The 15,817-nt window shown below is 35.9% G+C and overlaps 1 protein-coding gene across 1 annotated transcript; it reads left to right on the top strand.

The window, feature by feature from the left end:
- Positions 1–4,669: 4,669 nt before the first annotated feature.
- LOC148619432 (chymotrypsin B-like) lies at positions 4,670–7,799 on the top strand. Its single transcript, XM_088576933.1, has 7 exons — positions 4,670–4,728; positions 5,104–5,174; positions 5,625–5,782; positions 6,205–6,283; positions 6,656–6,830; positions 7,083–7,222; positions 7,597–7,799. The coding sequence occupies exons 1-7, from the start codon at positions 4,695–4,697 to the stop codon at positions 7,744–7,746; spliced, it is 807 nt and encodes a 268-aa protein (XP_088433059.1). The 5' UTR covers positions 4,670–4,694; the 3' UTR covers positions 7,747–7,799.
- Positions 7,800–15,817: the final 8,018 nt, after the last annotated feature.

A 15,817-nucleotide genomic window follows, 5' to 3' on the forward strand; every position in this document is an offset into this window, starting at 1 on the left:
GTACGAAAACTAATTAATGCCGGTTTCACTTGTTAGCGTCAAGAAGTGTCAAGAAGCATCACAAAATGACATGATGCGCCAATTTATAAACAAAAAGCAAAAAAGGTAAAAATAGATAGCGGCAAAAATATGTTCGAAATTATACTATATTTTCATTATTCATCTTCGTCCTCTTACTTGTTACATATATACCTGCATTATATTAATACATTTTTGTTATTTACTTGACATTAAATAAAAGTTTAAACATATTTAGTCCTGCATTTGTCATACATGCAAAAGCACAAAATTATTAAATTAGAAAATTTTGATATGCTGTGCACGTGTTTCAACAGCATCGAAGACAAACACTGAGTGACTTAAATATTCAAAACAAAATATACACAAGAAATACTTCAACCAATAATTATCGAAATAAAAAGGCAAATCATACAGACTTGAAGCTTCGGTGTACAAGGACAAAAGGAAATGACAGTGCATAAAAGAACAAGATCTATGCAAGACAGAATATACATAACACATTTAAAAAAATATATATCTGAGACATTGGTCTATATTTTGGTAGCCAGATTACCTCAAATTATGTTTAGCTAGAAAGGAACTACATAACATCTTTTAAAATTTAGCTGTATGATATGTGGCTGATAATATGAACCATTCATATATACATGCTCTGTATAGGATAAACTTGCCCATCCCCCATTCCCCATTGCCCAATGCCCTATTCCCCATTGCCCCATACCCCATTCCCCCATTCTCGCTGAGAATATATATTTATATATATAAATTGTGAATGAATTTAATTTCTAAAATGATTCTTGTTTCTTTGTTTGTTGGGGTTTAACGTCCGAGCAGCAATATTTCAGCTATATTCAGACGATGAACATGAAATGGATGATAAAATGAACATGAAATGAAAAAAAAGGATGGGAGACAAGGATAATAGGGTCGAGAAATTTTGATTGCCACTGGAAAAAGGGGGGATGGGTAAGGTCGGGCAATTTAACCTCCTGTGGCGGAGCGCAAAGGTTCCTACTCCGAATACCACAGCAGGGTTCTTTAACGTGCGAGGAACGTGGCATCTTTCCCAACACGGTGCACCACTATGGTTTCCGGTCAGGTTTTCCGTATTATAGCCTGACAACCCTAGCATGTAACACGCCAGATTTTGTTTGTTTGTTGGGGTTTAACGTCCGAGCAGCAATATTTCAGCTATATTCAGACAATGAACATGAAATGGATGATAAAATGAACATGAAATGAAAAAAAAGGATGGGAGACAAGGATAATAGGGTCGAGAAATTTTGATTGCCACTGAAAAAAGGGGGGATGGGTAAGGTCGGGCAATTTAGCCTCCTGTGGCGGAGCCCTATGGTTCCTACTCCGGTCGAATACCACAGCAGGGTTCTTTAACGTGCGAGGAACGTGGCATCTTTCCCAACATGGTGCACTACCATGGTTTGCGGTCAGGTTTTCCGTATTATAGCCTGACAACCCCATCATGTAAAAAGCCAGGGGTACCCCATTCCACCACCTGGGGCACACATCTCAGTTGCTCTGTGGGCAGAGCGCCTAGGCCCCCGGCTAGGTTTCTGAGCACTATTTAGTCGCCTTATACGACAAGCTTAGCGCTGCTGCAGGCCTATTCTTATAACATCCGGACCTGCACGGGGCTAACACGCCAGGGGTACCCCATTCAACCACCTGGGGCACACATCCCAGTTGCTTTGTTGGCAGAGCGCCTAGCCCCCGGCTAAGTTTTTGAGCACTATTTAGTCGCCTTTTTCGACAAGCTTAGCCCTGCTGCAGGCCTATTCTTTAAACACCCGGACCTGCACGGGGCACCTAATACGTGCGGGTATCTCCTACCCTTGTACGGTAATAGTCTACACAAAGCACGGAAAGCTCGTACTCATACCATAAGTTAACTAAACCGTTAAATAGGCTCATTCGTAAGGGATATATTTATGATATTGTTGTCAAATAGTTAAGAATAGCATAGTTTGGTTATTAGCATTGATTCGCTCATATGGTCTTTTGGCATGACATGTGTTGTGTTCTTATTGGATGACATATGAGGTACCATGGTTTTCAACCCCGCATGGGAAGAATTAGGATTGATTTTACATATGATGGGGATATAACTTTGTGTAGGTTTAAACAGGTCTGGACCTGGCATGTCATAAAACTGCTAGTAGTCCCTAATTTGTCTAATTTATGTACAATTTCCTTATTTCCGTTGAAACAAAGAACTCAGACCTTTTCGAACTGATTTTTAGGTGTGTTTAATGGTGTAATACTTTTTTTACAGTGGCCAGATTTTAATGGGGGTGGGGGTTGTACCATAACACCCCGCGTTTTTTGCGCCTGCCAAAAGTCAGGAATTTCTGTCCTCTGTACATCATCTTTCGCTTTCACATTTTGTTTTCATTGCGTGTATAGGGGCAACTCATTCGTTGTTCCTATCTATAATAATGTTAAGGGGCCAGCTGCAGCCTGCCTTGTAGTATGAGGGTTTCCCCGTTGTTCATTGAACATTTTCATCCGGGTGGTGGTGTTGTCTCTTTGACATATACACCATACCTTTCCTTTCTCTTTATACTCGAAGAAAGAACATGAAATAACCTAATAACGTAATACTACGTTCAAAGCATAGAAGGTAAATGAGCAACTCGGACTCCACTAAAACCTCGGAGCATGGACCATGTGCACCGGTAGGTGCACATGTGTTCTGTGTTTCCAGAAACAACCGCCCAGTTGCTCTAGAATGTCAAGTCAGGGATAGATGAAAGTAGAAAGGAAAGGTATGGCCCGTAGAACAAAGGAAAACTATTACAAGTTGAACAAATCGGTTTAATTTAAGAAGTCAATAGAATTAGTCTAAAAGGAAAGTCCGCTATTTAAAAATGATTTTCACACAGCTTAAGATATCTGATGCACCTGTTTTAATTTACTCGTTTGTTTTTCAACTCTGTTCGCGAGCTTTTAAATTTTTGCGATAGTAGTAATATTTTTAATGATATTCTAAATATGTCTGTGTATTGAGGACTGTGTTTTTCTGAAGCTATATAGTCGTCTGAGTATTGAATAAAAGTTAATGATATAAAACTGACAGGGGCAGAATAATAATCATGATTTTGACAGTTAAATTCTATTCGAAGACTGCTTAAATAAGGTTTTTGTTTTTTTTCTTTATTAATTATATGGATAAAATAATTTGAACATACGTTAAGATATAAAGCTGTACTTTTCGAAATTGTATATGCATGGATATATGAAGTACCTCGGAACCACAATACACTGTACATACTTATATTTCTATCTGCACTTGTAAATGTGTACATTTGTATACAATCAAGTCTAACTAAAAAAAAACGCAAAAATGTTTTTTTTAGTTACAATGATTTGATGTCTTGAATTAATTTTCCTTTTACTTCAACAGGTATTCTCGATAAGGTCATTTTGAATAAATTGTTGAAGGGGGGTTAATTCGGAAACACGCACAAAGACAAAAGTAATCACATAACACTAATGTCTGTATAGTACTAGGTACATTAACATTTGTGCGCTTGTCACTCCACATAGGTGTTTATTTTTTTTAATTTTCAAATGGTATATCAACAATGAAAATTATGATTAAGACACACTATTTAATAAATGTAGTGTCAATACCTTCAGTGTTTTTGCACACAGCATGGCTTTATTTTACTTTTAAAGATTTGTAAATATATAATGGTTACATTGTAAGACAAACCGTTTCCATGGTTAACCGTTCAAATACAAGTTATTCAGTTCTAAAAGTGATAATAGAAATATGTTAGTTCGTGTACTAGTATAAAGACACTTGTTTGTTTGTTTGTTTGTTGGGGTTTAAGGTCCGAGCAGCAATATTTCAGCTATATTCAGACGATGAACATGAAATGGATGATAAAATAAACATGAAATGAAAAAAAAAGGATGGGAGACAAGGATAATAGGGTCGAGAATTTTTGATTGCCACTGGAAAAAGGGGGGAAGGGTAAGGTCGGGCAATTTAGCCTCCTGTGGCGGAGCGCAAAGGTTCCTACTCCGATCGAATACCACAGCAGGGTTCTTCAACGTGCGAGGAACGTGGCATCTTTCCCAACACGGTGCACCACTATGGTTTGCGGTCAGGTTTTCCGTATTATAGCCTGACAACCCCAGCATGTAACACGCCAGGGGTACCCCATTCCACCACCTGAGGCACACATCCCAGTTGCTCTGTGGGCAGAGCGCCTAGCCCCCGGCTAGGTTTCTGAGCACTATTTAGTCGCCTTATACAAGCTTAGCGCTGGTGCAGGCCTATTCTTTTAACACCCGGACCTGCACGGGGGTATAGAGACACCATACATGTATTTGTTAGAAGGACAATGCCATCTATATTTAGCTGATGAACGGACAATTTGATAACGGTATCAAAGTTTTTGTTTTATTACTGTCAAACATGTGTTTTTTTTTCCGACAACTTTTGAGTTTATTACTATTATTATTTTCTTCAAGTGTACTTGGTTTTTCTTAAGATAACATGAATTTTGATCAATCAGCTAAATATTGCACGATTTTGACCTTGGCCATTCGTGATGTTTGCTAGCTTGTTATAACGTTAAGCAACATGTGTATGTATAGTCGATCAGTCCAAGCATTGGGCACATCCAGAATAACAAAAAGCAAAGATGTTCCTGTATGTTCTGTTAGCAGTGGCTACTGGTAAGATATATAAGACTTTAAAAACTATAAAGGTTCTTATACATTCTTTCATTGACTGTTTCTGTGTGCGAATCTTTTCTCATGCAAATTATGACATAATGAATAACTAGGATGGGACTTCAAATTTAAGATGTATTTTCGAAATTAATAAAAATTTGAATGGTGTTATATAGATACATTTCATGTTCCGTTTTAGACAAAAACTCTTAGTGATGATGCAATTGGATGTAGTCATGGCAATAATGTTCGTGATCATTGCTATCACGAATTACTCATTTACTCGTGATATCAGCTAGATATACGTTCAACAGGATCGCTTTTTTTTACATTTTTACACAGTTCATAATTATGTAAACAAGTATCACTTTTATGTAGCCCAAACTGTTGAAATTTGGCAACCAGGAAAGGATTTGATAAACGCCGACGCAAGAGGAATTAAATGGCCTGTGAGTAAAAATTTTACATGTAATAACCATACAATTATATCCAACGAATTAAATGTAACTGAACATAATAATAATAAGTAAATGATGTACATTTAAATTGTAAAAAAAAGTACTAAATACAAAAATAATACAAATAAAACGTAATCAAAAGAAGAAAGGGAGGCACAAACTTTGGACTACACCCATTGTCAGGGGCAACTAGCACTGAACGAGATGATGTATATTATTTCTGATAGTAGTAAGTATCTACGTCAATCTACCTTTTTTATGATTTTGTTTCTATATGGTAGGCCCAGTATTGTTAGCAAATGATCTTTTGGAAATGATAATACATGTCGGTAGATTGGAGGCATTTTGTATAGAAAATAGTTATTGGCCCCGAGATCTTGTGTCAATTCTCTGAATTATGTTAGGAGAGAAGAGTAAAATACACACAATTATTTATTTTAGGTTGACGAAGGAGCAGGAAGAATTGTTGGTGGCGAAGATGCTGTGATCTCGGACAACGTATGGCAGGTTTCCCTGAGATCTTCCAGTGGAAGTCACATCTGTGGTGGAGCCATCGTAAACGAGAACTGGATTGTCACCGCAGCTCACTGTACACAAGGGTTTGTTTGTACAATTGGCATTCATTAGGTGTAAAAATATGATTTTTTTTAAACCTTATTCATTATGAATCATAAGCCAACATACATGCCTGCTAGTAAATAAAAAGCAGTATTAGGTTGGAGTACATCATTCTTTCTAGGTGCAGTCTGGTTTATAGATTTTGTTAACTTGAATATGCTGTTGCCAAACTTAAAAATATAAAACTGTTTTGTAAGACAATACGGTTGGTGTGCTTATAATCTAACATTCAACATCAAAACAAAATAAGCGTACAAATTAATTACACTTTCATATTTAACTGCATTTTAATATATAGTAGTAAAACAATAGTACAAAACGGAACAATGTTGTGCATGTTTAATGAGGAGCAAAAAACCCATAAATAATATTAAATTCAATATGTTATGTTTTTGTCTTGCAGAAGTGGCTACAGCATCAGAGCAGGGTCAACATCCAGATTAAGTGGTGGTCAAATAAGGAGCGTGAGCGAAGTTTTCAACGTAGGTTTTTATTGGACTGATGAAAGTTTCTTTAAAAGTGATACAGTAAAGCCAATGCACTGCTTAAACTTAATTTTCGTAAATACAGTATAAGAATAAATAAGGAGAGAATATGAATAATTTTACATCGCATGTCTATTTACCATGACAATATTCCTCATCGTAAATGTTGAAGCAAATTTATCGTATATGTATGTGTTAGTAACTTACGGTTGAACGCAGTGTATAAATGTCGATCTGATTGATCAGTTTTACCAAACAAAAATATGACCATTTTTTAAATGCACCTTCCATAAACAGTAGGAATGAAACGGACCGTATTTTTATTGACAAACGTTGTTGACCTACTGAATTAAATTGTTTTGACCACAGCATCCACAGTACAATCAGGGTCAAGGAACCTTTCCCAACGATATCTCCCTCCTGAAATTGAGTTCCCCTCTCTCTCTGAATGGTGACGTCGGAAGCATTGATCTGGCTGATGGAACAACCAATTTCCAAGGAGTAATGTGCAGAATAACTGGATGGGGACGTACCTGTGGCTCATGTAATTTATATGATAAGATTATAGTATAATGCAGTCACAGAAAAATGAAAGAAAACTAGTTGATATGTACATTGTCTATATACATTTTCTGTATTTATTATTGCCTATGAAATCGAGAGTGTGTGTTGTTTGAACTCTTCTTGCACACTATCCATATTTTACATGCACATCTTCTGAAAGTATAATAATATAAATACAAATTTAATTGATTTGCATGTTTATTTTGAACTCTTAATCTTACTACGTTTTTAGGTGGATTACCAACAAATTTGAAAGGACTTGATATTATGGCCATAGGAAACTCTGAGTGTAAAAACAGGTGGAGTTCAGCACAAATCATAGATGGACATATTTGTGTGTTTAATGAGAATGCCCCAGATGGTGCCTGTAATGTAAGTTTCTACTTATGGATACAGTTTGTAGTCGTCAACATCTTAAATTTATTCATGTAAATGATCCACTGAGTACTGGAACTTTTTAGATATATTTACCGTAATAGAACGTACAAAATAAACGACATAATTGCCATTAAACTACTTTTAATAGTATCTAAGGAGAAACAATGGTTAACATATACATATATGATATTTTATATCATACAATCTTTGAAATATATCATTTGAAATACACACAAATGTTAATTTGGTAAGTCAGGTTGCATTTTTATCATTTTTTGTTTAAAATCAATGAGACATTTCTTTCAGTAGAAAAATTGAAAAAAAGTCAAAGAGTTTTTTTCAATTAATTTTAACTACTGTGTTTTAAGGGCGATAGTGGCGGACCTTTAGTATGTAACGGTCAGTTGGCTGGTGTAACTTCATGGGGAGCCAATGGATGCCCTGGAACAACCCCTAGTGTCTACACACGGATATCAGTTTACAAATCCTGGGTTGAAAGCATCATGGGTCCTTCTTAATGACATTGATTTAGATTTAAATTTAATGAAATAAATTTGAATCTCTGTGATAATATTTTTTTATTGAATTGTATGTTCGTAACGTAACACAAAAATACGATTTTTTGTGCAAAATAAACAGCATCAAAATAAGCCAACAAACTCGATATTTGTCGTAATTGTCAACACATATATATAAACGTTAAAATGATGAATTCCTATTGTAAAGGAGTGGCAGATGATAAAAAATATATATCTTTTTTGCTTACACTACAAACAAATAAATACTCCACCCATGAATAAATATTTACTGAACAAATGACTGTAAAGAAAAATTAATAAGCGGCTTTGACTCTAATAATAGGAAGTTTCTCTTAATTTCATGACAGAAAAGAAGTGTACACATATTTATTCCTGCATTTGCCATACATGAAAAAGTACTGATTATCTAAACATTGCAAATATCGATAAGCTTTACGCGTGTTTTCAGGAGTAACATCTTATCAACAGCATCAAACCTAAATACTTAAGAATTTCAAGATCCAAAAACAAGAGAAAAAAAAAACAAAAAACAAAGCGAAACAAAACAAAACAAAACAATATACAGGAATTACTCAAAACAATATTTGCAAATTATGCAGGACTGAAGCTTTGGTTCGTTCGTTCGTTGGGGTTTAACGTCCGAGCAGCAATATTTCAGCTATATTCAGACAATGAACATGAAAAGGATGATAAAATGAACATGAAATGAAAAAAAAAAAAAAAACGGATGGGACACAAGGACAATAGGGTCGACAAATTCTGATTGCCACTGGAAAAAGGGGGTGGGTAGGTAAGGTCGGGCAATTTAGCCTCCTGTGGCGGAGCGCAAAGGTTCCTACTCCTATCGAATACCACAGCAGGGTTCTTTAACGTGAGAGGAACGTGGCATCTTTCCCAACACGGTGCACCACTATGGTTTGCGGTCAGGTTTTCCGTATTATAGCCTGACAACCCCAGCATGTAACACGCCAGGGGTACCCCATTCCACCACCTGGGGCACACATCCCAGTTGCTCTGTGGGCAGAGCGCCTAGCCCCCGGCTAGGTTACTGAGCACTATTTAGTCGCCTTATACGACAAGCTTAGCGCTACTGCAGGCCTATTCTTTTAACACCCGGACCTGCACGGGGTCTGAAGCTTTGGTGTTTAAGTTTTAATACAACATAATAGTGCATTACAGAAATAACATAAACTATTAAAAAGGCTCAATATTCTGTCGTGCATTTGTAACTGTCAATATATTGAAGTTAAAATGATGCACTTCTATTATTAGGAACATCAGTTTATAATAAGATATAAGTTTTAATTAAATTTATAAAATACAATGTCACATACTGCTGCTTCCCATGAATAAATATTTAGTAAACACATAACAGTAAAGAGACCTTGGAACTAAATTCTAATAAAGGAGGACGAAGTTCTCACAATAGCATTGAATGCAAAATATAGTGTTAGCATTGGAAGCACTGACTCGACAGCCTGTCTTCAATTTGACAGGAAGCTAAATCCCGTTGAACATTTCATACAGAAGAAGTTAGTTTCTTGTCTTTTTCACTAAAATACATTTATTATGTGGCTTAATAACTAATACAATTCTAAAACTATTTTTCCTGATACGTCAATGCAAGGTACGAAAACTAATTAATGCCGGTTTCACTTGTTAGCGTCAAGAAGTGTCAAGAAGCATCACAAAAGACATGATGCGCCAATTTATAAACAAAAAGCAAAAAAGGTAAAAATAGATAGCGACAAATATATGTTCAAAATTATACTATATTTTCATTATTCATCTTCGTCCTCTTACTTGTTACATATATACCTGCATTATTGTAAGACATTTTTGTTATTTACTTGACATTAAATAAAAGTTTAAACATATTTAGTCTAGCATTTGTCATACATGCAAAAGCACAAAATTATTAAATTAGAAAATTTTGATATGCTGTGCACGTGTTTCAACAGCATCGAAGACAAACACTGAGTGACTTAAATATTCAAAACAAAATATACACAAGAAATACTCCAACCAATAATTATCGAAATAAAAAGGCAAATCATACAGACTTGAAGCTTCGGTGTACAAGGACAAAAGGAAATGACAGTGCATAATGTTTGTTTGTTTGTTTGTTCGGGTTTAACGTCCGAGCAGCAATATTTCAGCTATATTCAGACAATGAACATGAAATGGATGATAAAATGAACATGAAATGAAGAAAAAAAAAAGGATGGGTCACAAGGATAATAGGGTCGACAAATTTTGATTGCCACTAGAACAAGGGGGATGGGTAAGGTAGGGCAATTTAGCCTCCTGGGGCGGAGCGCAAAGGTTCCTACTCCTATCGAATACCACAGCAGGGTTCTTTAACGTGCGAGGAACGTGGCATCTTTCCCAACACGGTGCACCACTATGGTTTGTGGTCAGGTTTTCCGTATTATAGCCTGACAACCCCAGCATGTAACATGCCAGGGGTACCCCATTCCACCACCTGGGGCACACATCCCAGTTGCTCTGTGGGCAGAGCGCCTAGCCCCCGGCTAGGTTTCTGAGCACTATTTAGTCGCCTTTTACAAGCTTAGCGCTGCTGCAGGCCTATTCTTTTAACACCCGGACCTGATATACATAACACATTTTAAAAAAATATATATCTGAGACATTGGTCTATATTTTGGTAGCCAGATTACCTCAAAGTATGTTTAGCTAGAAAGGAACTACATTAAAATTTTGCTGTATGATATGTGGCTGATAATATGAACCATTCATATATACATGCTCTGTATAGGATAAACTTGCTCATCCCCCATTCCCCATTGCCCAATGCCCTATTCTCCATTGCCCCATACCCCATCCCCCCATTCTTGCTGAGAATATATATTTATATATATAAATTGTGAATGAATTTAATTTCTAAAATGATTCTTTTTTGTTTGTTTGTTGGGGTTTAACGTCCGAGTGGCAATATTTCAGCTATATTCACACAATGAACATGAAATGGATGATAAAATGAACATGAAATGAAAAAAAAAGGATGGGTCACAAGGATAATAGGGTCGACAAATTTCGATTGCCACTGCAAAAAGGGGGATGGGTAAGGTCGGGCAATTTAGCCTATTGTGGCGGAGCGCAAAGATTCCTACTCCTATCGAATACCACAGCAGGGTTCTTTAACGTGAGAGGAACGTGGCATCTTTCCCAATACGGTGCACCATTATGGTTTGCGGTCAGGTTTTCGTATTATAGCCTGTCAACCCCAGCATGCAACACGCCAGGGGTACCCCATTCCATCACCTGGGGCACACATCTCAGTTGCTCTGTTGGCAGAGCGCCTATCTCTCGGCTAGGTTTCTGCGCACTATTTAGTCGCCTTATACGACAAGCTTAGCGCTGCTGCAGGCCTATTCTTTTAACACCCGGACCTGCACGGGGCAAAAAATGGATATTCTTGTTTTATTTCAAATTTAAAATGGAGAAACACTTTTCCAAATGTATACATATTCAGTCCCAATTCCACAAAATAACAATTAACAAATAAGTTTTATGTTGATGGCTGTGATACATATATTTCGGACCAAATTCTTGAAAATGAGATATTTTGTTTTGCAAATTGAATGAGTGCGAACACTTTAAATTACCTTTACCGTCTTATAGTATTGTTTGAAATGTTAAAATTGTCAAAATGAGCATCAGATGTCAGGCTGTGACACATGAATTTCAGTCCAATTTCTCAAAAATGACATTTCTGCAGATTGTAAGAGCGCAAACAAGTTTAATTTCAATAATTGTCCAAAATTATTGTTTAAAATATTAAAAATGACAATATTAGTATCCGGTTGGTGGTTGTGACACTCATTTTTCTGTCAAAAACCTTCAAAATGATATATTTTTGTAAAATGGATGTGTGTGAACACTTTTAATATACCTATTAGTCTAAAATTATTTTAAAAAAATTGTCTATATCATTATTATGTTGATGGCTGTGATACATATATTTCAGACCAAATTCTTGAAAATGAGATATTTTTTTGCAAATTGAATGAGTGCAAACACTTGAAATTACCTTTATGGTCTTGTTTTATTGTTTAAAATGTTAAAATTGTCAAAATAAGCATCATATGTGTGGCTGGGACACATGATTTTCAGTTCAATTTCTCAAAAATGACATATTTCTGCAGATTGTAAGAGTGCGAACAATTTTAAGTTCAATAATGATACAAAATGATTGTTTCAAAAATAAAAATAATAGCAATATTATTATCCTTTTCGAGGTTGCGACAAATGATATATTTCTGCCAATTGAAAGGGAATCAGTATTCATTTTAATGGTCTTGTTAAGATTGCTTAATATGTTTATTTTATCAATATAATCAGGCGAGTGTCTCCGAGACAAAATTATTTCAATCAAAATTTTCAAAAATGACATGTTTAGAAATCGTATTAGCGCGAACATTTTAAATCTATAAGGACAAGAAATTAAATTTACTTAGTGTAATATTTAAAAAAAAATGTCAATACATAATGAACTGCAACACCTGTAATCATTTAAAATTACTCTAAAACAAGCTCTAAAAAAAAAAAAAACTCTTTAAATTGCTGTCATAGAATTATGATAGGTACATTCTTGCGGAAAAAGGAAAAACAATGTTTTTTTGATTGACTAATCAGAATTATTCCCTCACCCCATTCCCCATTGCCCCATTCCCAACTCATGGAAATGGTGGGTTTAACCAGATCCAAAAGTGCCCTTATCTCCGACTTTCTTTACGATTAATTGTTTTCGTAATATTGCAATACAAACAGACAGCATTAAATTTGTCAGCTTTTGTTATGGTTATATGCTCAAAATTTGTACTTTGATTTACGTTGATGTATTCTTTTCAGTGGTAGGTGTGTCACGTTTTTACCTAATTGGACTTAGATAAGTTCAAATATTTATTACTCGTGCTCAATAGTAAACTAAGACACTATTTAATTCTATTTGAATATACAAAGATTGTTTGAAGTACGGTATATGAAAAAAATAATGCCAATTGGAGATAAAATGGAAGAAAATATGAAATTCCGAAAATTCTCCTCTTTATTAAATACTTATTATTATCACATTGAAATTGAAAAATACGCGCCTGAAATGAGAAGATATATTTGATACATCAATAATTAAAAAAATAATACCAAACATGTCTATTGTACACCGTTTGTATTGATATTTCAGTTCTGTTGAGGTACTTTTTTCATTGGAAGGGGTGACAATATGTCTACTAACTTGGAAGCTACGATAATCTATTAATGTACTGTTACACAGACAACCTTGTTTGGTCTATGGTATTCTGGAAACAAATAAATAACGGGTATTATAGAAGAATTCTGAAAATGCCCATTTTTTGATTTAACAGTAATTGTAACCTTAAAAGGAAAATCTAAGCACTTGAATTGATCAGATATGTTAGTAACATCATTATCCTAATTATGAATTATTATAAAATATGAGTTCTAGTTTGGCAGTATGCTATGAATGAGGAATCTGTTTAATACTGAGACCAGTTTTCCAGAGGTAGGGGTAATATTTTTATTATTTTTTGATGATGCACTCTCGAAAATTTGTTTTTCGTGGTTCATTGATGTCAAATCGCCGAAGAACCCCAGAAGTAATAATTGTGATAACATACTGAAACATAAATACTCTAGGGGTTTTGAATTGGAAAAAAATATGTAAATTTAAGCGATTTTTTGGTGGGGTAGGTGTACATTTTTTTTTGTTCATTTCAGTCCAAAACCTTTAGTGTAACCGCAAATCATTTTTTGTTTTGTTTTTTTTGCGATACAATGATTTGTGAATGGGAGCTATAAGGGTACATGACAACCATATTTTGGTTGATGAGTGTGTGGCGGAGGGTGCACGGAGAGGTTAACTCAGCCTATGTACGCCATAGCTTTTTGACTGACCTATAGTCATTTTAACACTGTATAGATTGCAGTTACGCAACAGTAAAAACGGTAATGATTTGTTTCTTTTGTCACAATGCTTGTGAAAGTACTTTTATTCGTAGATACCAATTTTCGTGGATTAGGGAAGTTCGTGGATTCTTGAATTCGTGATTTTGAGGTTTTCAGTATACACATCAATGAGATTCTCCTTTTCGTTGGGAACTGGATTTCGTGGTTTGCTCTGGAAGCATGGATCAGGTGCACCGATAGGGTAAGCGTCCTCTGCTTTTCTAGAAACACTTTCCGAGTTGCTTATAAAATGTCAAGTCCGGGGTAGACAAACGAGGAAAGGAAAACTATGACCCGTTGAATAAATCAGTTTTCATGGTGCAGATGGATACACCATAACGATCCACGAGTTCATGATGACGACCATAAAACTTCTGTAGTGATGACTTCAATCTTTTAGCAACATAACCTTGTTCCAGTAGCCTATTTGTTAGAGTTCTAGCGCGATACAAAAAGTCTGCGTAGTTTCAAAACCTTCCATACAAAAGGTCACGATGACTTAAGTTGCAAATCAACAAATATAATAAATGGATTAGAATGCAACTTATGTGGTTTAATATATGTCGGAGAAACGCAAGACCGACTCAAGAAAATAATGTGCGGTCATCGTTCGGGAATTAACACCACCAAATTCCCGACAGTTTATCAACATTGTGTTCAACAAGATCATTCAATCCTCTTCATGAAAGTTCGTATTGTAGAAAAAAAAATACCATCCTACGAGCAGTCCCGTTCTAAGTAAAAACTATCGTAGGGAAAGAGAGGAGTACTGGATACGCAGACTATGTACTGCATTACCTTACGGATGCAATGAGAACATCAAAAGTATAGGAAACCTTTCAAGCCAATATAACAATAGCATAAATGTGATGAATTTATTTGACAAAAATCCAAGACGGGAAAAGAGTCATGGCCATCGCCACTATACGTCACCTAAGTTACATGATGTCTCCACAGATGGTCTCCTTCCTTTCATACAAAAACCTCTTGGACTTCATCACATTAGAACCAAACTTTATTCTATACCTCTCACTCTACTACACTCCCTTTACAAAACAAGTCTTGACACTTCTATTTCTGACCCCACCTCATCAATATACAAACTTGTTGCCATCATTTTGGATATTGGTTTCCACAGACTCTTTAAACCAGTTTGTGTGAAAAGTCAAGACGAAGAAAAACGATCATTTCTTTCACTACAAAGACTTTCAGACACCTGTTATCCTGATTTTTAGCTCTGTTGTACATAGAGCAGTTACAAAAACCTGTATTTTCAATTCTATTTTTCCATCCTTGCGCGTCTATACATGTTCTGCTTGTAAATATGACTTTCTAGAAATTTGGTAACTGATATACCTTTATGGCCTAAATACATAACCTGTCAAATCTTATTATACAGGATGTTTGTTTGTTTGTTTGTTGGGGTTTAACGTCCGAGCAGCAATATTTCAGCTATATTCAGACAATGAACATGAAATGGATGATAAAATGAACATGAAATGAAAAAAAAGGATGGGTCACAAGGATAATAGGGTCGACAAATTTTGATTGCCACTGGAAAAAGGGGGGATGGGTAAGGTCGGGCAATTTAGCCTCCTGTGGCGGAGCGCAAAGGTTCCTACTCCTATCGAATACCACAGCAGGGTTCTTTAATGTGCGAGGAACGTGGCATTTTTCCCAACACGGTGCACCACTATGGTTTGCGGTCAGGTTTTCCGTATTATAGCCTGACAACCCCAGCATGTAACACGCCAGGGGTACCCCATTCCACCACCTGGGGCACACATCCCAGTTGCTCTGTGGGCAGAGCGCCCTAACCCCCGGCTAGGGTTCTAAGCACTATTTAGTCGCCTTATACGACAAGCTTAGCGCTGCTGCAGGCCTATTCTTTTAACACCCGGACCTGCACGGGGCAGATTTACCTTTAATGGTTTACCTGTGTAATTGCAAGTAATTACCACACCTAGCATACCAGAAGGTGAAAGTTAACCAGATGCATTTGAAATTTTAAGTTAGTAGAAATAGTTTTACCATCAACAAATCGGTGGTATTATATTGAAAT

This window comes from Perna viridis, chromosome 4 (genome assembly GCF_037379345.1).
Source record: "Perna viridis isolate PV_CMFRI_1.1 ecotype Kerala chromosome 4, ASM3737934v1, whole genome shotgun sequence".
Classification (NCBI taxonomy): domain Eukaryota; kingdom Metazoa; phylum Mollusca; class Bivalvia; order Mytilida; family Mytilidae; genus Perna; species Perna viridis.